Below are 23,110 nucleotides of genomic sequence, written 5' to 3'. Positions count from 1 at the left end.
AGTGCGCTCTCCACGGCGTCATCACAACACAACAAACAACGTTCACCTTCAGGGTGTGTGAACTGATACATCTATGATATGACCTTTCGGCTGTGATTTATTTGACGGACATCATAGCTGTTTATTGACCACAGTCTGTAATGTGTTGGATACATGTCTATTAACGGTTTGATAACGTTTGTGTTTTCAAGTGCGTATTTTCCGTTACCGACAGTGTAGATTTGGGCTTAAACGTCCGTGTTTGATTATCTAGACTGACAAAGGTTCGAAGAATGATATTTACCATGTTCCGTATTTTTCCACATCAAGACATAGTTTACAGGTCAGAAAGAACCTCTGTATGATGTAACCAACATCACGCATTATCTGTGCCTTCAATTTTGAGAAATTACCAAATAATGTAACAATATCATGCTTAATTTTCCAACCGTGTAGATCCGGGGTAGAATAGGTCTTCAGATACCCATGCTTGCAACAAAAGGCCACTATAATTGTCGCAAGAGGTGAATAGCGGGATCGGGTGGTCACGCTCACTAATTTGGTTCCCATTTGCATATACTGATGCTCATGTGTGATATTGTACCTTATAGCGGGATCTGTCTAAACCGGACTTGGCCGCCGTTTTGAACAACAACCGATACTTGGCTGCCGTTTTGAAGAACAGTCGGTACTTTGCAGCCGGCTTGAAAAGCTGGCTACCGGACATCTATGTAGGGAGTGAAAAGTTGGCCCAACGTCGGAAGCGTCAGTTAATGTTGGATTAGTCACCTGCTTCAAAATGTTGGTCCTGATTCAGAAGTGTAGGCCTCGGTTGGTTATACTTCTTAATGTTCATTAAAATTTAGTTAATTCGGCACTAGGATAGTTCTAATTGGCCGGAATCCGGTATAGACGGATTTCACTGTTCTGAGAGTAAATTCAGTTCTTGTTGTTCAGAGTTTTACCTATCGCATGAGATTGGAGTGAATGAATGATTGAGTTTAGTTTTACCTCCTCTTTGAGCACTATTCCAGCAATATAACGGTGGGGGGCACCAGAAATGTGCTTCATGCATTTTCCCCATGTGGGGAATCAAACCGGAATCTTTGGCGTGACGAGCGAACGCTTTGTCCACTAGGCCACCCTAGACACCAACATTACACACAAATGTTTACAAAATGGACGGAGTTTATTTCTCAGTATTTACATATATCACAGGGTGGCTTGATGCGTTTCCTACACGTACAGTAAATAAATAACAATGAAAAGGAAAAGAAACTATAGTCTTACTGCAAAAATACAAATTAAAGCATGCGCAGGACGACCTCAACAAAAGATAGACATACGTGTTAGACACACTCGGAGACCTGGTTACCTCACCTTGGATGTATATGGCTGTCCCTGAACTAAACATACATATCGGTATGACGGGATACTTTGTTGAGTGAGTGAGTTAGGGTGTTGGGGGTGGGTGGGTGTGTCATTATCAAGGAGAGGCGGGATTCGAACCCAAATTTGCAGATACTGGAATCTAAGTTTTCAAACCGAGTCTATTTCTGTATAATTAAAAAATAATTATTAATACATCAAGGTCTTGTTTTAAGTGCAAAACAGTCATACCAAGCAGCACATGCAACATATCACAAGATACTGCTGTAGCTCTGTTTTACCGGCTGTGTTTCAGCTAGTTCCTGTGAACAACAGCGGGGTCGACTGCGACCTGTTCAAACTGCGTAGATTAAGATGAAGTCACGAAGTACCAAAAATGCAATTATCTTTACGTTGGTTCTAACATTCCTGTAATTTCTGTTAATTTAAATATGACTCAAGTAAACTTTCGCTCATATTTAAGATTCAGGGACTTGTACAACAAAATATATCATCGTAACACTAAATCGATATAAGGTTGAATAAAGAGATAGGGTTGATATAAGAGAATCAGTTGAAGCAGTGCTGTTCTTAGCTGCCACGTGTACACATGTGCTACTCAACGTTTGATATGGATACTACCCCTGCTCAGTTTATACTGACCTGAATTATACATATAACATGGAAGTGGTAGGTCAAATCTATGTTCCATTCCATGGGGTGGTTAGAATGAACTGTTTAAATACATATTTAACAATCATAGCATATACTTATAGCGCTGACATTGCTTTGTTGAACATAAAAATATACATAAGCTGATGGAGCGATTCCCAATTACGTATACGACAGTGGACAGCCTAAAAATCCATGACATCATTATCTTTGTACCTGTACATGGTTAACTTTACGATCAGCTAGTGTCTGAAGCGACCTGTAAAAGGTGACTCACTGAGCAAAGGTACCAACATTGTGATGATCCGTGTGTATGAGTGAGTGAGTTGGGTTTACGCCGCCTTTAGCAATATTCCAGCAAAATAACAACGGGGGACGCCATCAATGGGTTTCATACACTGTCGGCATGCACAGAATCAAACCCGGGTCTTCAGCGTGACGAGCGAACGCTTTAACCACTAAGCTACTGCATCGTGTGTACACTAGAGGAATGAGAACAGTCACTTCGGGATTGTTAATCAATATAAAATGGAAAAGGCAAATGTATTGTTTAGGTGATGGGACATGGCACCAGACCCTTGACTCTCTTGGGCAGCCAGACACCGAAACAGGCTGGAGAATGATGCATCTCAAACATAGTCATTAACATGAAATAACATATACAGGCAGTCTGACGTGTGTCCAGTCACTGTAGTCGTCTCGACACGCCGGGGTAGTGACCGAGGCTATGGACAGGCTCTCGGGTCGATTGTGAATACTGTTGTCATTTCGTAAGCCAGAGAATTATGAGTTTTTCTTAGGTTCTGGTACATTCCTGTAAAGAAACAGAATACTGAATGAGTTTAGTTTTACGCCACTATTAGCACTATTCCAAAAACATCACGACAGGGGAACCCAGAATCGAACTTCGCACATTGAGCCAATGTGAGGAATCGAACTTGGGTCTTCGGTGTCACGAGTTAGGTAAAGAGTTGCGTCCCTTGGACATATTCGGATGCTATTCACAACTATGAAATAAAACCCCAGGTGCACGATGATTATGCTTTTACCACCAAGCACCAAGGGCAATGCTGCTGTTGTGTTTTGTTTCAAACAGTTAACTGTTGCTGATGAGTTGGGAATATTTCCACCTTGAACAACAGTCGGTACTTGGCCGCCGTTTTGAACAACAGTCGGTACTTGGCCGCCGTTTTGAACAACAGTCGGTACTTGGCCGCCGTTTTGAACAACAGTCGGTACTTGGCCGCCGTTTTGAACAACAGTCGGTACTTGGCCGCCGTTTTGAACAACTGTCGGTACTTGGCCGCCGTTTTGAACAACTGTCGGAAATTGGCCGCCGTTTTGAACAACTGTCGGAAATTGGCCGCCGTTTTGAACAACTGTCGGTACTTGGCCGCCGTTTTGAACAACTGTCGGAAATTGGCCGCCGTTTTGAACAACTGTCGGTACTTGGCCGCCGTTTTGAACAACTGTCGGAAATTGGCCGCCGTTTTGAACAACTGTCGGAAATTGGCCGCCGTTTTGAACAACAGTCGGTACTTTGCAGCCGTCTTGAACAAGCGATTTCAGTTGTTTGTTTGCGTTTGCAAGTGGGACATAAGGGTAAAGTGACGACAAAGGGATAAGAAACAATGACTATATACAGTAAAATACATCCTCGTGACTCAAGGGTGTGGTGTCATCAGGGAAGAGACTAATTTAATAACACCCTAATGCTTCAAGCGCTCCGTTACAAATGCCCCCAGGGTAATGGCACGTCACATCTTTGTCGGTCAAGGTGTCCGTTACACATATACTTACATATCTCACAAAAGTAATGACATATCACACCCTCGTGGTTCAAGGGTTCTGCTACCTATCGAGCACAGCAGGGCTCATCACATCCTCCTTTCACATTTAAGCAAAACAGTAAAGCAAACCTATAATAAGTAATAACACCTACCATCATTGACATCATGATGACATCATCACGAAATATGTCAGTATAACACCTACCATCATTCATGACATCATGATGACATCATCACGAAATATGTCAGTGTAACACCTACCATCATTCATGACATCATGATGACATCATCATGAAATATGTCAGTGTAACACCTACCATCATCCATGACATCATGATGACATCATCATGAAATATGTCAGTGTAACATCTACCATCATTCATGACATCATGATGACATCATCACGAAATATGTCAGTATAACACCTACCATCATTCATGACATCATGATGACATCATCACGAAATATGTCAGTGTAACACCTACCATCATTCATGACATCATGATGACATCATGATGAAATATGTCAGTATAACATCTACCATCATTCATGACATCATGATAACATCATCATGAAATATGTCAGTGTAACACCTACCATCATCCATGACATCATGATGACATCATCATGAAATATGTCAGCATAACACCTACCATCATTCATGACATTATGATGACATCATCATGAAATATGTCAGTATAACACCTACCATCATTGACATCATGATGACATCATGATGAAATATGTCAGTGTAACACCTACCATCATTCATGACATCATGATGACATCATGATGAAATATGTCAGTGTAACATCTACCATCATTCATGACATCATGATGACATCATCATGAAAAATGTCAGTGTAACACCTACCATCATTCATGACATCATGATGACATCATGATGAAATATGTCAGTATAACATCTACCATCATTCATGACATCATGATAACATCATCATGAAATATGTCAGTGTAACACCTACCATCATTCATGACATCATGATGACATCATCATGAAATATGTCAGTGTAACATCTACCATCACTGACATCATGATGACATCATCATGAAATATGTCAGTATAACACCTACCATCTTCATGACATCATGATGACATCATCACGAAATATGTCAGTATAACACCTACCATCATTCATGACATCATGATGACATCATCATGAAATATGTCAGTATAACACCTACCATCATTCATGACATCATGATGACATCATCACGAAATATGTCAGTGTAACACCTACCATCATTCATGACATCATGATGACATCATCATGAAATATGTCAGTGTAACACCTACCATCATCCATGACATCATGATGACATCATCATGAAATATGTCAGTGTAACATCTACCATCATTCATGACATCATGATGACATCATCATGAAAAATGTCAGTGTAACACCTACCATCATTCATGACATCATGATGACATCATGATGAAATATGTCAGTATAACATCTACCATCATTCATGACATCATGATAACATCATCATGAAATATGTCAGTGTAACACCTACCATCATTCATGACATCATGATGACATCATCATGAAATATGTCAGTGTAACATCTACCATCACTGACATCATGATGACATCATCATGACATATGTCAGTATAACACCTACCATCTTCATGACATCATGATGACATCATCACGAAATATGTCAGTATAACACCTACCATCATTCATGACATCATGATGACATCATCATGAAATATGTCAGTATAACACCTACCATCATTCATGACATCATGATGACATCATGATGAAATATGTCAGTGTAACACCTACCATCATTCATGACATCATGATGACATCATCATGAAATATGTCAGTGTAACACCTACCATCATTCATGACATCATGATGACATCATCATGAAATATGTCAGTGTAACACCTACCATCATTCATGGCATCATGATGACATCATCATGAAATATGTCAGTGTAACACCTACCATCATTTATGACATCATGATGACATCATCATGAAATATGTCAGCATAACACCTACCATCATTCATGACATTATGATGACATCATCATGAAATATGTCAGTATAACACCTACCATCATTGACATCATGATGACATCATCACGAAATATGTCAGTATAACACCTACCATCATCCATGACATCATGATGACATCATCATGAAATATGTCAGTATAACACCTACCATCATTCATGACATCATGATGACATCATCATGAAATATGTCAGTGTAACACCTACCATCATTCATGACATCATGATGACATCATCATGAAATATGTCAGTGTAACACCTACCATCATTCATGACATCATGATGACATCATCATGAAATATGTCAGTGTAACACCTACCATCATTCATGACATCATGATGACATCATCATGAAATATGTCAGTGTAACACCTATCATGATGACATCATCATGAAATATGTCAGTATAACACCTACCATCATTCATGACATCATGATGACATCATCATGAAATATGTCAGTATAACACCTACCATCATTCATGACATCATGATGACATCATCATGAAATATGTCAGTATAACACCTACCATCACTGACATCATGATGACATCATCATGAAATATGTCAGTATAACACCTACCATCATTCATGACATCATGATGACATCATCATGAAATATGTCAGTATAACACCTACCATCATTCATGACATCCTCGAGGTTGAGGGGGCTGCGGAACAAGTGGACGGTGACAATGTGGTTGGGGTCCTTGTAGAAGCGCCTGATGCCCATCACGCTGGAAGTCTGCACGACGTAGGGCTGGGCGTTGTACTTCTGGAGGAGATCGGCGAAGGGCGTGGCAAAGTTGTGTTTGTAGTGCATGTAGCAGTCAGGGTCCTTCAGGCGAATCTCCGAGATCATGAACGTGTTCAGTGCTGCAAGAGAAACATCGAGTACCGTGGATCATGTAGATATATCAAGTTATCGGGAGTTCTCGAATATCGACAATACAAGACTACGGTACCGGTATGGTTAATCAGGTTTTACAACTTTACATTGCCTGAAACAGACATGTCCATATATCTGCCCGACTAAAATCTGGCCCCTATGAAATGAACATATTTTACAAAATAAACAGTTTTTAAATTAACTTCATGAAATATGAAACATGGTGGCAATCTAGATTTGCCACACATTCTAGAATGAGTCTATTTGCCTCAGAGTCTGTATGACACTATATGACTGACAATTATTGTATGGCTTCACACATTGTACCACGTGGGGAATCGAACCCGGGTCTTCAACGTGACGAGAGAACACTTTAACGACTAGGCTACCGCAACGCCTTTGCAGGAACGACATGGTTACACTGCAGGTGCACGGGAATCTTCATCCACTAATGTCTACTATGTAATGTCCTATTTCCATAAAACAACACACCTAGTCCATCTCAAATCTTCGCCTTGAACCTCTGATTCCAGTGACGCGATTTGACGTCCATCAACTTCCACACATGTACGGTAGACATGTACGGAACACGTGATTGGGAAATTGGATACAGGAACGTCCAAAAAAGAGCCACGTTTGCGAATGGGAATGAAAGAGTGACTATTGCTATATGCCGCATCAACAATTTTCCAGCGAAATGGGCCAGGGTATTTATCATACAAGAACTACCCGTGAAGATCCGGGTTGTAGTAAGAGGCGACTATTGGGATCGGGTGATAAGACTGGCTGGCTTGATTGGCACTTGTCACCGTATCCCATTTGTGAAGATCGATTTTCATACTTTAGATCACAAGATTGTCTAGTCCAAACTCGAGTTTTTCACTCATACAAGAACTGAAACATAGCACTTGGGTAAAGATATGGTGATGTGTCATTTGTACGGTATGCAGTGAATATATTATTACAGCATATAATATATTTTTACAGCATATAGTGCCGGCCCACCTGCTTCGCTGTCTGGGGTGTAATGGCGGTCCACTACCCACGCCTGACAGTGACCGGCACACTGGGGGAAGTCCGGCTGTTTGAACTTGGGGTCGGACCGGAAGAACATGTTTGCGGCATCACGTGACGGGAAGTAGAAAACGATGCAGCCTTCATCCATGGACGACTCGTAGCCATAACTGAATACCTTGCAACACAACAACAACTCTGTCGTTAGTTTCATGAACAGATCAACTGGGACATTAAACAGAATACTCTTTACAGGCCCCCCTAAGTAATTGAAGGAATTACAGCAAATTTGAAGGAATTGCATCTCAAATGTAAACAAACACAGCCCACTCGCGAAACAATTGCAGCGATATCGGTAATTTAGCGGTAATAACAGAAATACATCGGCCCTATCGGAAGCAATGTCGGTAATACTGGAAACACGATCGGCCATCTTCGGAGATTTTTCGGTCGCGAGCGGAAACTCACGCAGCAAAACATGGCGTCGTTGGAAAAAGCACCCGTCTCGGTGAGATTTGTTTTTAGTTTCTACTATTACATTTTTATACTTATCCATCTTTGACCACCCGTGTTGAATGCGTTTAGGTATGAGGTGTTGTCGGGGCAATAGCTTATGTTTTTAGGAAAAGATTGTCACTCTAGGAGAGCGTCACAAGTCATGCCCCTGTAGTTTGTTTACATCTGAACATCGAAGTCGTGCCGATGATTACGAACGTGCGCCAGATATAACATCATTTTTTTTTTGTAAAATGTGTTTAAATTTGTCAATTGCACTTCGTAGCAAGAAAAATTATGGCTCATAAACGTCTTCATGGCGCACGTTCATGATGTTCGTAATCATCGGCACGACTTCGATGTTCAGATGTAAACAATCTCCAGGGGCATGACTTGTGACACTCTTCTGCAGTGACAATCTTTTCCTAAAAACATAAGCTATTGCCCTGACAACACTTCATACCTAAACGCATTCAACACGGGTGGTCAAAGATGGATAAGTATGAAAATGTAATAGTAGGAACTAAAAACAAATCTCACCGAGACGGGTGCTTCTTCCAACGACGCCATGTTTTGCTGCGTGAGTTTCCGCCCGCGACCGAAAAATCTCCGAAGATGGCCGATCGTGTTTCCAGTATTACCGACATTGCTTCCGATAGGGCCGATGTATTTCTGTTATTACCGCTAAATTACCGATATCGCTGCAATTGTTTCGCGAGTGGGCTGCGTTTGTTTACATTTGAGATGCAATTCCTTCAAATTTGCTGTAATTCCTTCAATTACTTAGGGGGGCCTGCTTTAGAAACATACAGAAAAGGATGAATTTACGTTCACTCATGCCCAAAAAGATTGAATACAGCTGAATAGTGCTGATGGTTCAATGCTGCCCAAACCCAACTATTTCATTAGCCAATTTGGAAACACTGTGGGCGTAGCAGTCACGAAATACCAAAAATACAATTATCTTTACGTTGGTTCTAACATTCCTATAATTTCTGTTAATATTCTGTTTGTAGTTTCAGTTATCCAGTCAAATGGCTTAGCATTACTTCCAAACATTAATTTATTCATGGGCATGTCAAGCAGAGTCCAGAAGCAACTTCTGATGTAGAACACAGCAACAGTGCATCACAATGTGTATGTGTTTGCAAAAATAATATCCTTAGTAGTGATATCTTGTATTCACGACTAGCAACACCAGGTGTTTCCTGGAGCTAGTCTGCACTCACCTTCCTGGCAATGCCGACAAACCTGCCGCCGTATATCCCGACAGTCCGACTGGCCCTCACACAGTCCTGGCCCGCCTCCTGCACGTTCTTACCCCCGTGGGTGGGGAACAGTATAAACAGGTAGCATCCATCGCTCTGAAACAACAATAGTCAGACATAGAAACTAGTCAGACATTGAAACAACAATTAATCAGACACCGAAACACGATAAGTTACAGAGAGGGTGATCTAAGTTGTGTAACTCGTACCCAATCCTTTTTGTCATGAATACAATATTTTCATAACAATCATTAAGTCAGACACTGAAACAACAGCTGGCAATACTGATTAAACTGATTCAACCAACAGGGAGAAGTCATTAACCTGAATCAACCAACAGAGAAAAGTCATTAACATGAAACAATCAACAGGGAGAAGTCATTACCCTGAAACAACCAACAGGGAGAAGTCATTAACCTGAAACAACCAACAATGAGAAGTCAATAACCTGTAACAACCAACAATGAGAAGTCAATAACCTGTAACAACGAACAGGGAGAAGTCATTAACCTGAAAGAACCAAAAATGAGAAAATGTTTAACCTGAAACAAGCAACAGGGAGAAGTCATTAACCTGTAACAATCAACAGGGAGAAGTCAATAACCTGTAACAACCAGCAGGGAGAAGTCAGTAACCTAAAACAACCAGCAGGGAGAAGTCAATAACCTGAAACAACCGACAGAAAACAATCAAACGTGTGACACGAGATACACTTTCGAAACACTTTTCACAATATTTTCATTTTGTGGTAAATAATCCCCAAACAATCTATACTGATTCTTTTGTACATAATTATATGCATATGGGCAGATGTGTGCCAGCAATAGTTAGGACCAGAGGTTGCTATGATGTACGACAAGTAGGTACAAGTGTATCCCAGATGGAATGGAATTGATTTTCTGCTGTTTTGAGAGAACAGGTAATGCAAATCCTTATCGCGGGGAAATAGCGTGTTCATAAACATTAGAAATACCTATGATATTAAAAAGAAATCATATTGTACAACATGAAGGCTATAATGCTTCGTTGGAACATTACAGGCTAATGACCAGTATTGAATATACCAGCACTATAGCATTTCACCAATAAACGATGGGAATTACCCTGTTTGTCTCCGGGAGGTACGTCGAGGCGCCAGCTGACACAACATAAAACTACTGCATATTTATGTACAGGGACTTGCAGAGCATTACAGCAATGTACAGGATAGATTTACTCCGCGTTAAGAAACATTCTCCAGTAAAAGTTCTAATTGTAGAAGGTCGTAGTGATTTCAAACAACTATGTTGCGTGTGGAGTTTGATAAAGATGGCGTCCAGCACACTGAGATCTTATCACGAAGGCGCTGAGCCAGTCTACGTCATTGTGCGCCGTTGGGTGCATGAATTGTCAGCCATGTCCTACAGAAGGGTATGTATGAAAGTGAATAGGTTCGACAATGGGGAATAAAGCGATCTGGACTATTTCAGTCGTGGTCACAGAATCCATGTGGGGTATCGTGGTCACATTCAAACTGAGGTTACACGCATGTACATAATAATTGGCCAGGTAAATGGCGGAAGGTGGAGTAACATATGACAACTGGCCATTTGAATGGCGTAAGGTGGAGTAACGTATGACAACTGGCCAGGTAAATGGCGTAAGGTGGAGTAACATATGACAATTGGCCAAGGTGACAACAAGTCAAAGCACTGATTAGACAAGTCTCGTTTCCTGTTTACTGGGTTCTGTCCAATGGCGCAACGTAGTGCGATAACCAGTCCAGAAAGTTTAGACAAATTCATATAACTGGATGCATAGACATTAATCAGTATGATTTGATACGCGTAAGCATTTGTGTATTGAAACACTATGCTCATTCTAAATCACTGCAAACACGCTGCACAGCTCTGACAAATGGAAAAATGAAAATCGTGAAAATCTCAAAACGAGGTTCTGACGCTAGAACATTTTGACGGTCTGGTGCGGAGCTGATATTATATCAATGTCATTGTGCGTTACAGAACTACACCGAATAAACGCAAAAAACCCACATAACAGGTGTAACCAGTGAGTCAGAAACATTTTGAATCATTCGACCTCATCAAACAGGGTCAGTCTGTTATTTCTTGGTTAAGATATGCTGCCTAAACCTCGGCCTAAAACAGAAATACGGTGTTATTAATGTTTTACATTAACTTTCATTTGTAAATATTATGTTCTTATGAAACAAGGAATTGAATTTCAGTGTAACCAACTTGTTTCTGATGCCTCTTACACTTTCACATGAGAAACTTCGCATCGGCTGAAAATGTTGTTATTGACTGAATAGGATAATAAGACTCATGTTTCGGTATGAAATGGGGGAAGGTGGAGTAACACATGACAATCAGTCAGGAAAATGGCGCAATGCCGAGTAACACATGACAATCAGCAGGTACAATCAAGGGTGTAATGCCGACTAACACGTGACAGTCAGCCACGTAAATGGCGCAACGTGGAGTAACACATGGCAATGAACCAGATAAATGGTGTAAACCTCAAGTAACCCATGGCAATCAGGCAGGTAAAGGGCGTAAAAAATGACAATCGGCCAGGTAAATCGCAACCACGGACTGGCTCTATGTGAAGTGACCACGGTACTGGGGGACCAATGTTTACACAAACAGATGAGGTCACTTTAAACTCTACGGACTGACTCCTTGTGGACTGGTCATAACACTCGGTGACAGCTGATGTGTTAAGACGGTCAGGTGAAATAAACTGCGGGATTGCATAACTAAGCGGTAAGATCCGCTTCTCGTATCTGAATAGGCCCGGGTTACGATGTTTGTCACCAACATTCCCTCCATTGTGATCTCCACTAAACCTTCACATGTCTCCAAGCACGGGTGATTCCCCTTCACTGGCATCACTCAAGAGTCAAACTACTATCCAAACACAACTAAAACTACACTCACTGACTGACTCACTCACTCGTCACTATAGTTTTGTTTGTTCGTTGTTTTACGAGGCAGTCAGCAATATTCCACTGGTCTGCGGCGGTCTGCATATAATCAAGTCTGGACCAGACAATACAGTTATCAACAGCATGAGCATCGATTTACACTATTTGGACACGATGACATGTGTCAACCAAGTCAGCGAGCCCGACCACTCGAGCCCTTTAGTCGCCTTCTACAGCGAGCATGGGTTGTCGTAAGCTTTTAACCCGACTCGTGGTCAATGACAGAAACAGTCGACGAGAGGGCTTCTAAACATTTTCTTTGATATTGCACTCAATATTGATCAGTTATTTAAGGTTTGTAGGCCTGGTTCGTTTTTAAGTTGATTTAATTCAGTGCCAATCCCTCTCGATCCCAGAAACCCCTGAGTTAGATACACACGTGTCTAAGTACCTTCTCCACGGCTACACCTTTATCCCAGAGACCCGAGAGGTACACACGTATATCCCAGGGTCACCGACGTCTAAGGTTGCCAGGAGTACTTGAGATATGTTGGGAGACGGCGTTACAGTTCCCTGATGGCATGGTAAGGTGAATTGTAAATCTTACTCAACATACTTGTTTCTGGATTGGAATGTTATAACCCTGATATCTCTTGAAGCATGTGTATTTCAATCTCCCTGATCCGTGCATGTAGGTATTTCACTGCTTCAAGTGAAGACATTATGTTTTGAATGTGACGACGGTGAAAAGTCTCATAGTCATTGCAAATGAACTAACTCTTTTTGACGCGACAAAATCACATTTGGAATGATAATGAGGACATGAAAACTGACAAAGTGACCCATAGAATGAAAAGTTACATTAGTGTTAAGGGAAACATGAGTTGAAGTGTTGGGGGTGCCGTGCGTGTGCTGCTCCTAGGATCTTTTCATTACATGTCTGGATACTGCTTTGTCTATAGTGTTAAAAACTGAGACATTTTGTCTTGAAGATGACGAGTTCCATCTGAGCGACAAGGTATCGATGAAAGACTTCACGAACCATGAACCCTTCGAAAAAAATGTCCAGATACTTCCGTGACCTCATACGGTCACAGGCGGTATTGGTGTGACCTCTTGAGATCACAGACGTCGAATGACACCAAGACCGAAGCTCTATTGATTGGATTCAAACACCCGCTGTCGAACATCCCTGCCAACTCTGTGCCAATAGCTGGTGCGGTCATCTCTGTCTGTTCCACTGCTTGGTATAGTCCTGGACCCCTCACTTTCGATGGAATCTCAAGTCTCTCAGATCTGCTAAACCAGCTACTTTCTCCTTCATTCTATCGGTAACATCTGTCCCTATCTCTCAGTGGATGTAACCATGCCACAGTCAGAGCCCTCATAACATCAAGCTTGGATTATTGCAACAATTGTATTGTTTGGAATTCCTCAGAGATTCTGCGACAGACTCCAGAAAAGCCAAATCAATTTTCCCGCCATATCAAGCCAGTACTGAAGGAGCTTCACTGACTGCCCACCAAAGCCAGGAGTGAGTGAGTGAGTGAGTTTAGTTTTACGCCACACTCAGCAATATTACAGCTATATGGCGGTGGTCTGTAAATAATCGAGTCTGGACCAGACAATCCAGTGATCAACAACATGAGCATCGATCTGCGCAATTGGGAACCGATGACATGCGTCAACCAAGTCAGCGAGCCTGACCACCCGATCCCGTTAGTCGCCTCTTACGACAAGCTGAGTCGCCTTTTATGGCAAGCATGGGTTGCTGAAGACCTATTCTACCCCGGGAACTTCACGGGTCACCAAAGCCAGGATCGAGCACGATAGTGTGTCTGGCCTACAAAGCCAAGCATGGTCTTGCTCAACAGTACTTGTCTAAAATGTTGTCGTCATACTCTAGTTCACGCAATCTTTGTTCCAGCAGTCACGGCGACAAGCTTTAGACTAAAACCTTTTGGACAGTGTCCTTTCACCAATGCAACTCCTACTCTCTGGAGCTCTCTCTACTCTCCTTGTGACCTCAAAACAATTGACAATTTCGACTTGCTTAAGTCCAAACTTAAAACATACTTCTTCTAGCAGTATCTCCATTAATGTGCTCTAGTACTCCCTTAATATGCTCTAGTACTCCCTTAATATGCTCCAGTACTCCCTTAATATGCTCCAGTACTCCCTTAATATGCTCCAGTACCATCTGTGACTTCAGTACATATGTACATACTTGACTCTGTAGCGCCTTGAGCATGTCTGTCGAGGTAGACTGGGCGCACATATAAATATGCATTTTAATATATCATTATCACTGAAGTGACCTCATAAAGTAAGACACGGTGCTGATTTGATCTCACCAGGTCACAGAGAGTAATGGTGTGACCTCATAAGGTCACAGGCACTGCTGAAGTGACCTCATAAGGTAATAGGTCGTATTGAAGTGACCTCGTAAGGTAAGAGACGGTAATAGTGTGACCTCATAAAGTAACAGACGGCACTGAAGTGACCTCATAAGGTCACAGACGGTACTGAAGTGACATGATAAAATAATAGATGATACTAAATTGACCTCATAACGTAACATACTGTTGTGGTGTGACCTCATAATGGAACAAACGTAAAGGTGTGACCTCATAAGGTCACAGACGGTCCTGAAGTGACTTCATAAAGTAGCAGATGATGTCCTCATAAAGTAAAAGACAGTACAGAAGTGATCTCATACAGTAACAGACCGTACTGAAGTGACCTCAAAAACTGACAGACGGCACTGAAGTGACATCATGGTAAAATATATGACTTGAAATTAGAGAATAACACACAGAGGAGAAATCAGATTCAACTGATCGCATGATGTCATGTCTGAAGGTTGTGGCGAACCGATCCTAGACAGAATACATACTGAAACTCAAGTATCAACCAGTTACCGATCTTCTTTGTTCAGTATATCTACATGTCCGTCTCCTAGTACCTGTAGCAGTCTGAACCACCGTAATAACAGGTGACAGTGTTTGGCAGCTTGGATCCGGAGAGTTTCTTGGACTTCAGTCCTGCCTCATAACGAAGCACATGTGACATATGTGGTCTCCCCTCAGACAAGCGAGTTTGTTTAAAACTGGCTTTCTTCACTTCGCAGTGTATGGGCACCCGGTAGGATAAGATTATCATGTGACTGTTAATGTTCTACCTGGCAACATGAATTAGCTGGTAGTATAATGTCTTCGCATAATTTGTCCTTAATGTCACGGAGAATCTTTGTGGTGAAGATTGCGATACAAGCATAGTGTATCATGTGTGTATGTACAAACAGTATCTTGTTTAACAATAATACAGTATAACACAGACATATCCTGGTCATCATCGGGGCAAACACAATATTCCTACAAACATTAAACACACCACTGCACACAGAAACGACTGCAACAAGACCTGTAAATGTTTTCAGGAAGTATTTCAATTAAATCTATCTTTCAAGACCCGAGGGCAGTCAGATCTGACAGGTGGTGTCTCGACATAGTTCATTCAAACACTCCGCTGACGTTAACACATTGACTTTGATTTAATCTGAACATTTGAAACTCAACTTACAGGGTTATTTGTTTTACTGTTCCCCTCCTTCTCCTGTTCTTCTAGCTTCCTAAGTTTGTCTGTGGTAGAAAATCCGTTACTGAACGCCATGTCATAACCCCAACACGATTCCAATCACACTTGAAAAACTCAAAGCACTGAGATTTCTATTCACTGAACGGTCCCTCCGCGACAGCCGTCGCCATAGCGACCACCGATACCACAGGCTAACTGGGCTCGCTGCTCGAGAGCGTACTTAAATTGTCAACAAAGTGACAAAGATTTCTCCCTCTACATACAAGACTAAATACATACAATACATTTGCACAACATGACAAGGTGGAGCAGAGTTATCGTTCTTGACTTGCATTCATACGACCAGAATGATTGACTTGGGTAAAACGTGGCCATAGAAAGTAACGAATAATGGCATTCACGGAAAGTATTGATCGCATTAGCGGGCTCCGTAAGACGGGCAAGTTCATAAACTACAGGAATGAGCTGTACCCTGGATTATGAGCGATATAAAGAGTGTCACTGCCGCACAAGTAACCGGGAGCTTGTGCCGTGCAGTGTAGATGTCTGTTAGCAGTACCTATGTGTTTGGTCACGATACAAATACCAATGTTTGACTTGGTTCTGTATCGTATTTCTACAAGCCAGGTGATTCAGACTTCATAGTAAGCCTCCATAGCGGCCTCGTTCTGCTTGACGTTCGATCCGTGGCAACGGAACCTTCAAACTGACCAGTAATGTGCCCTAGCAAAATACTCCACAACGTGCATGGCCATATTTGCGTGATTTTGATTTAAGGTGTATACCTAAGCAATCATTTGTGACACAAGGGACGTGAGATAGGGTATGTGCTGAAGCGTCCACGCAGGAGACAGAAGGATCGTGTTCGACTCCCACATGGTTATAGTGTGTTAAGCCATTTCTGGTGTTGCTCACTGTGATTTTTCTGGAATATTGCGAAAAGCAGCGATAGCCTTGACTCCTCCACTGATGTGACATGAAGTACGAGTAGGTCTCTGCTTAACACCACAAGTCTGTTGAATGTTGGAGTTGACTGTAGCTATAACGACGCAGCCAAAATACTTACACCACATATAGTCACCCGTGTTTCATGAGGGCGACATACCTGAAGTGACGCTGAACATCCAGGGACGAGTACAGGATTCTGAGGGTGCGGGTGGGGGTGTTACACAGAGAGAGGTGTCTGCGCGTCCAGCAGCCCTCTAAGGGCTCCGCCGATGACAACTACTACTTGGTGATACATGGTTCATGTACATATAACCTCTTTACAACTGTGGTTTTGACAAATTGGTATGATGGTGTCGTGAACGACGGCGTTGTTGGCAGCGTCGTCTCACAGCACTTACCGGGGGTCTGCTGGGCAGCTGTGTGTAATGGACCTGGGGGTAGACGGCGTCAAAATGGGCCATGCTTCACCGGCTACCCTGCAATAGAAGTAACGCATACCATCGCAGCCAGAACTCAAGTACACTCGTAATACACTAGACATGTCTTTACAATGTAGACACACACACAGTGGTAAGGACCGTGTCTAAAAGAGATTACACATTAAGTACGTTCTACCCAAATACATGTCGTGTCTAAGCACCTGAGATGAACTGTCGTCTCAGTTTAAAACAGACATGAAGACAAGGCTTCTAATAATCTGAACGTACTTTGAAGTTCAATATGCATGAAATGTTAAGAATTTAAGGCACAGTGTCACATCGCATTTCTCTAAAAATAAATACTGTCCCAAAAAAGGAAGGCATAGGCGATTTGTATTTAAAAATCTATTAATTACCTACTGTGTTCCAACAATCGTCAAAATATGTCACTAAAGTGTTGATAACACAGTTACTCAAGTAAAACAACTGTACCTGAAAATATTGATTTTGCCACTGTCTGGCAATAAAAATCAAGATTACTTTCCGAAATTGACATTCGTTTCGAAGGAGTTTCAAAGTCAAATCACCACGTCACGTCTTCACTCTGCGACACAGAACATCGCCATTGAAAGAATGCACGCTGGAGACTACCGATTACCAATCTTATGTTGTCTGGCGTCAGAATGTTAGTCTGAGCACGGTTTGCACCTCGTTACAACCAAGGTATAACAAATCACCGTCCCCATACAGGCAGACCTCGAGTTACCGCTGCAGCCCAAGATCGGTACATTCGGACACTACAGTTGCGTAATCCAGCTTTGTGTTTTAGCACATTCATACATCGTCGTGAGGAACATGACCAACACTACTTGCTCGTATTCAACGTAGATAGGTGTATGATGTACTGAGAGCTAAACGATTTATACTGATTTTCTCAATGTCCTTGAGTGGAGCGGATTTAGTTTAATGCTGCCTGTATGTCCATAATATCACCAGGTAAGTCTTAATTGTGTTGTGGGAATACAAAACATAGGTCAATGGAAGAATGGCCTTTGGAGAAATCGGCTGGTGCCGATGACAGCACAAGGGTCCAAACGGGAATGGAGGTAGAACAAAACACGGGAACATATCGTGTCGAGGTGGGGATCCGAATCTTGTTTATCGTCTGTGAGATGAGTGCATTGGTACATGTCTTACACAGCCAGGTATGACAGTGAAAACATGATATATACCCATGTCAATGATGGTTGTCACCCGCAGTGATAAACGTGAAGGGGATGAGTGTATCTACCAGCGTTATCAGTGTTAGCTCCGGTGTATCTAGGCCGCCTCATTAACGAGACGGGTCCAAGCTGTCAGGGTTTTCCGGACAGTGTTTTGTGTGATGGTCTTAAACTGTACTCTCACAAACTGCCTGGGAACACTGGCCCGTTATCAAATCACTATCAGATCGCCAAGCTCAACTCACGTCGGTACAGTATGATTATTGGGGGACTATGGATAGACTTGGTTCAGGTTTATGATGGCGCAACGTGTGTGTATGTGCGCGTACGTGTCTGTGCGCGTTCATGCGCATGTCTCTCTTAATGTGTATAATATACGATTCTGAGTTTTGTATTTTAGCCTATGAATATAGTATTATCACGGGGTACTGTTGGACTGGGTTCAGGACTGGGTGAAGGGTGGGGATACGTAGGGGGTCAGGACTGGGTGAAGGGTGGGCATACGTAGGGGGTCAGGACTGGGTGAAGGGTGGGGATACGAAGGGGATCAGAACTGGGTGAAGGGTGGGGATACGTAGGGGGTCAGGACTGGGTGAAGGGTGGGCATACGTAGGGGGTCAGGACTGGGTGAAGGGTGGGGATACGTAGGGGGTCAGGACTGAGTGAAGGGTGGGCATACGTAGGGGGTCGGGACTGAGTGAAGAGTGGGGATACGTAGGGGATCAGGATTGGGTGAAGGGTGGGGATATGTAAGGGGTCAGGACTGGGTGAAGGGTGGGGATACGTAGGGGGTCAGGACTGGGTGAAGGGTGGGCATACGTAGGGGGTCAGGACTGGGTGAAGGGTGGGGATACGTAGGGGGTCAGGACTGGGTGAAGAGTGGGGATATGTAAGGGGTCAGGATTGAGGGAAGGGTGGGGATACGTATGTGTTATCTTATGTTTCAGTCTGGAAATCGGTAAAATCAGATATACATTTATGAATACCAACTTCAACTGAGTGGGTGGTGATTCAAGTTAAAATGCACACAGAAGGGACACGTTGATACACTAATCTAAGTATTGTATGGATAGAACGCTAAACGTTCATATCGGACGTGTGATTTTCAAAGTCGCTTACGTGAAAAGGTTCAGTGGGGGAGACCAGTTGTTACCTGTATGTACAGCTGGAAAACACACGGAAAACACTCGAACACCAAACACCCTAAAAAATAAAATCAATGACTGCACAATGTGACTGCTGAAACCCGCAGCAAACATACAGGGCTGTCCGGGTTAAGTGTTCTTATCGAGGTGTATATGACGACTGCAAGTCATCTGAACGACCTGTATAGCTTTGAAAGCGTCGTAAACAATTCTGAAATATGTGGAGGTGACAATGACATGATATGTTCAATATTGTATACCTGCTACACACCCACATTATACCCTCATTAGTGTAAAATACCCGCAATATTTAAACTATATAATAAATCTTAATATACTACTTTATATTTTTCTAAATAGTATGTTTTAATAGAGTCATTATGGGACCAACATGAAATATACCCAAACAATGAAAAGAAAAGAAAAAAAACAACAAAACAAAACAAACAAATGAGAAAATATACCCATACCAAGTCTGAGTGAATGAATGAGTGAGTGAGTGAGTGAGTGCGTTAGGTTTCACGTCGCTTCTAGCAACATTCCAGCAACATCACGGCGGGGAACACCACAAATGGGTTTCGAGCATTGTACCCATCTGAGGAGTCGAACCAGACTTTCAGCGTGACGAGCGAATACTTTAACCATTTGACCACTCCACCACCCATACCAAGCAATAACACGTCACTGAAAGCTCGTGTTCTGTGGCTGTAAAGGCGTGAACATTTTCTACACAAACCATCATGGTGATATTGTATGGAAGCTAACGATGGAGTTGATACTCGTCAACTCGGACGGGTAAAAATTAAATGATGCAATCAATATTACCCACAATGCATTACGTAGAAAACCTATTGATTTCGAACACTGAGTATGAGCTAGCATGACAGCTACATGTCTCAGTAGTGCAACTAAGCTGTAAGATTTTGTTTGGGATTTGAATGGGGACAACATTACGTAATGAATTCCCCGGGTATAGTCTGGGTACTGAAATCTGTTGTTTCCTGGTTAATCTGAAATACCCGTTATGCAACAACAGGAAGTGCACGAATACTCCAGGAAGTACATGAATTCCTTAACAATAATCGTAGGACAATCACGGACATGTACAATATCTGCTGAAACAGTTATTGAGAATCGGTTGATTCCGGGGTTAGAATAACGAGCTCAGGATCAATACGCTGATTATTTCATCTTGAAACATGTATATTTGTTTTTGCACATCGAACCACGACTGTGTCAAGGTTTTTGTTTCAATTTTGTCCGAATGGTCAGTGAATCTGTGTCAGCAGGCACAGAGGACCCAGAGCCATGAAACGTTTTTGGTCCTGATCAGAATGTGTGGGGCCTATATTTTAGCAACAATGTAAGTAATTCATCTAAAACCAAAGATGTGACAACCAACAAGCTGAGTTAAAGAGTTTAATTTAACTCTAGTGACTGGCTAGTCTTCGTTTACAACAACATTGACATCCATGTCAAGATCCGGGTCTCCGGAAAAGTCTGAATTAGAATGTTCAGACAGGATATGTCAGAGCTGATCGAGAATAAAAACTAGAAATTACTGAATGATATTTTCTGAAACATAATACTTCTAGTTTCAGAGGGATAGAAAAGCTGTCGGCAATAAGGACCTACATGAAACAAAAGCTGTGGGCCACAGTGGCTTTCAGTCGACTTCGGTCCTGAGGATGTTAATTTCCAACGCTGTGGGTCGGAGAATTAACCTTCGAGGTCTACTGATTCTACTTCCGAAAACAACAGACACCGGTGTTTTCTCAGTTGTGGAATTGATACATATTAATTATCATAAACGATTATAGAAATTATTTTTTTCCGGGCATCAGTTTAACTGACTAAGGATTTGAGCCAAGTTCGGGTAATCTCTATTCTCAAGCAAGACCGTATAGTATGTGAGGTGATGAACAGAGGAAGGACGGGGACTGTTGTTAGTCAAGTGACGATGTGGTGATCAAGTGATCAAAGCGTCCCCCATACCCAGCATTGATTCTGTACAATATCTGAAGCCGTAGTGTCACTGGTCATAATACTGCTCCGATCTACGATTGCACTTAGTCAAAGTACTGTATTTAGCACCGAACGGAGATTGCTCTAGAATGGACATATGGCACGTTCGATTATTGACATATAAACTGCCAGTTGCATAACACGACATAACACATTGGGGGCGCTTTCAGCTGGTGATATACGGTCATATTGTCTCTTTCAGACATATTCTGTTACAACCTGGCCGTGTCACGAGCTCCTGACGAGATCGGGAAGGCTGAACAACACAGACTGTTGTGAGCGTTTGCGGACGCCATTCTCAACAGCCACATTCTACCCTGGATGGGGTCATATTTTTCAATAAGGAACTTATATCGGGGCCATGATGGCTCCTTAAGCACAGTATATCGTATTATTATGAGTTGTAAAACGCTAAAGACTACTCACAACACTGGAGCAAAACTCAACTTGGCTTGAGTCACCAGAAACTGCAAAAATATGACGATCTTTGCACCGCACTTCAAGATCGGAACGGCCTTGTTTGTTTGTAGATTGATCGGTCGTTGGGTACTACCAGATCGAAGCTGCGGGTATGTGGGGCTGATTTTGGAATTGGCGATTTGCCAAGGCAAATGTGTACTGATATAAATTGGTGTCAATCTGAACAAATACGGCCACTACTTAAAATGAAACTTTCTAAGGTAGGGTTATCGCGTTATTTCCATATCGTTTGTACAGAAGGTGACCTTTCGCTGAAGTGGCGGTGTAGAATGGGACCTGCTTCCACTGCCGTTATTGCTATAGTTCCTGGATAAAGGGGCCTTGTTGTGTGTGGTGTCACTAAGCGGCGGTGGAGTGTATGGGGCTTGTAGCTGTGACACAGAAAGATGGGCGCTTGTTTGACGGAACTATATATCTCGTCAATGTTTCATGAACGTCTGTTATCGACATACATTGAACACGCTATTGGCGGTTAACCAAGGGGTAACTTGTTACTTATACGAACTTAAGTCGAGTTCTTGTAAGCGATTGTCAGGGGTAATTAAACTTGACAAAAACTATATAATGCACATTCTTAGGCCTGAGGGCCATTCACTTTGACATTATACTTTCAGATATGGTAAAGAATATTTCAGTTTTTCCTCCACAGGTGATATTGTTTGGTGAGATCAGGTTGTCTGCCGGAACATATTACCTGTATAGAGAAATGGCATCAACGCTTGTAGACCGTGGCACACCAAATGACGTCACTGATCTCTCTAGAAAGCTGGTAAACTCCACCTTATACACAGTTATTACTGTTTACAAACAGGAAATGT

General features: G+C 42.2%; 1 protein-coding gene across 2 annotated transcripts; it reads right to left on the bottom strand.

Moving 5' to 3' along the window:
• Window positions 1-1,149: 1,149 nt before the first annotated feature.
• On the bottom strand, window positions 1,150-22,408 carry LOC137258132 (uncharacterized). 2 transcript variants are annotated; one of them, XM_067795696.1, is made up of 6 exons: window positions 22,239-22,408; window positions 17,399-17,476; window positions 9,491-9,625; window positions 7,758-7,944; window positions 6,503-6,739; window positions 1,150-2,833 (listed from the first exon to the last, which is right to left on the bottom strand). In XM_067795696.1, exons 2-6 carry the CDS (start codon window positions 17,459-17,461, stop codon window positions 2,745-2,747), a joined length of 711 nt encoding a protein of 236 aa, XP_067651797.1. In that variant the 5' UTR covers window positions 17,462-17,476; window positions 22,239-22,408; the 3' UTR covers window positions 1,150-2,744. The 2 variants fall into 2 exon arrangements, with proteins under 2 accessions (XP_067651797.1, XP_067651798.1); XM_067795697.1 differs by lacking the exons at window positions 17,399-17,476; window positions 22,239-22,408 and adding an exon at window positions 16,038-16,127.
• Between the last annotated feature and the right edge of the window lie 702 nt (window positions 22,409-23,110).

This window comes from Haliotis asinina, chromosome 12 (assembly GCF_037392515.1).
Source record: "Haliotis asinina isolate JCU_RB_2024 chromosome 12, JCU_Hal_asi_v2, whole genome shotgun sequence".
NCBI lineage: Eukaryota > Metazoa > Mollusca > Gastropoda > Lepetellida > Haliotidae > Haliotis > Haliotis asinina.
This window is presented reverse-complemented; position numbering and strand designations above follow the sequence as displayed.

Coding starts and splice junctions, on each gene's coding strand:
- LOC137258132 (XM_067795697.1), bottom strand. CDS start 16,127: ATGGCGTTCAGTAACGGATTTTCTACCACAGACAAACTTAGGAAGCTA. Junction 9,626..16,037: donor ACAGTAAAACAAATAACCCT/GTAAGTTGAGTT, acceptor TTGTTGTTTCAG/AGCGATGGATGCTACCTGTT. Junction 7,945..9,490: donor TTGTCGGCATTGCCAGGAAG/GTGAGTGCAGAC, acceptor TTGTGTTGCAAG/GTATTCAGTTATGGCTACGA.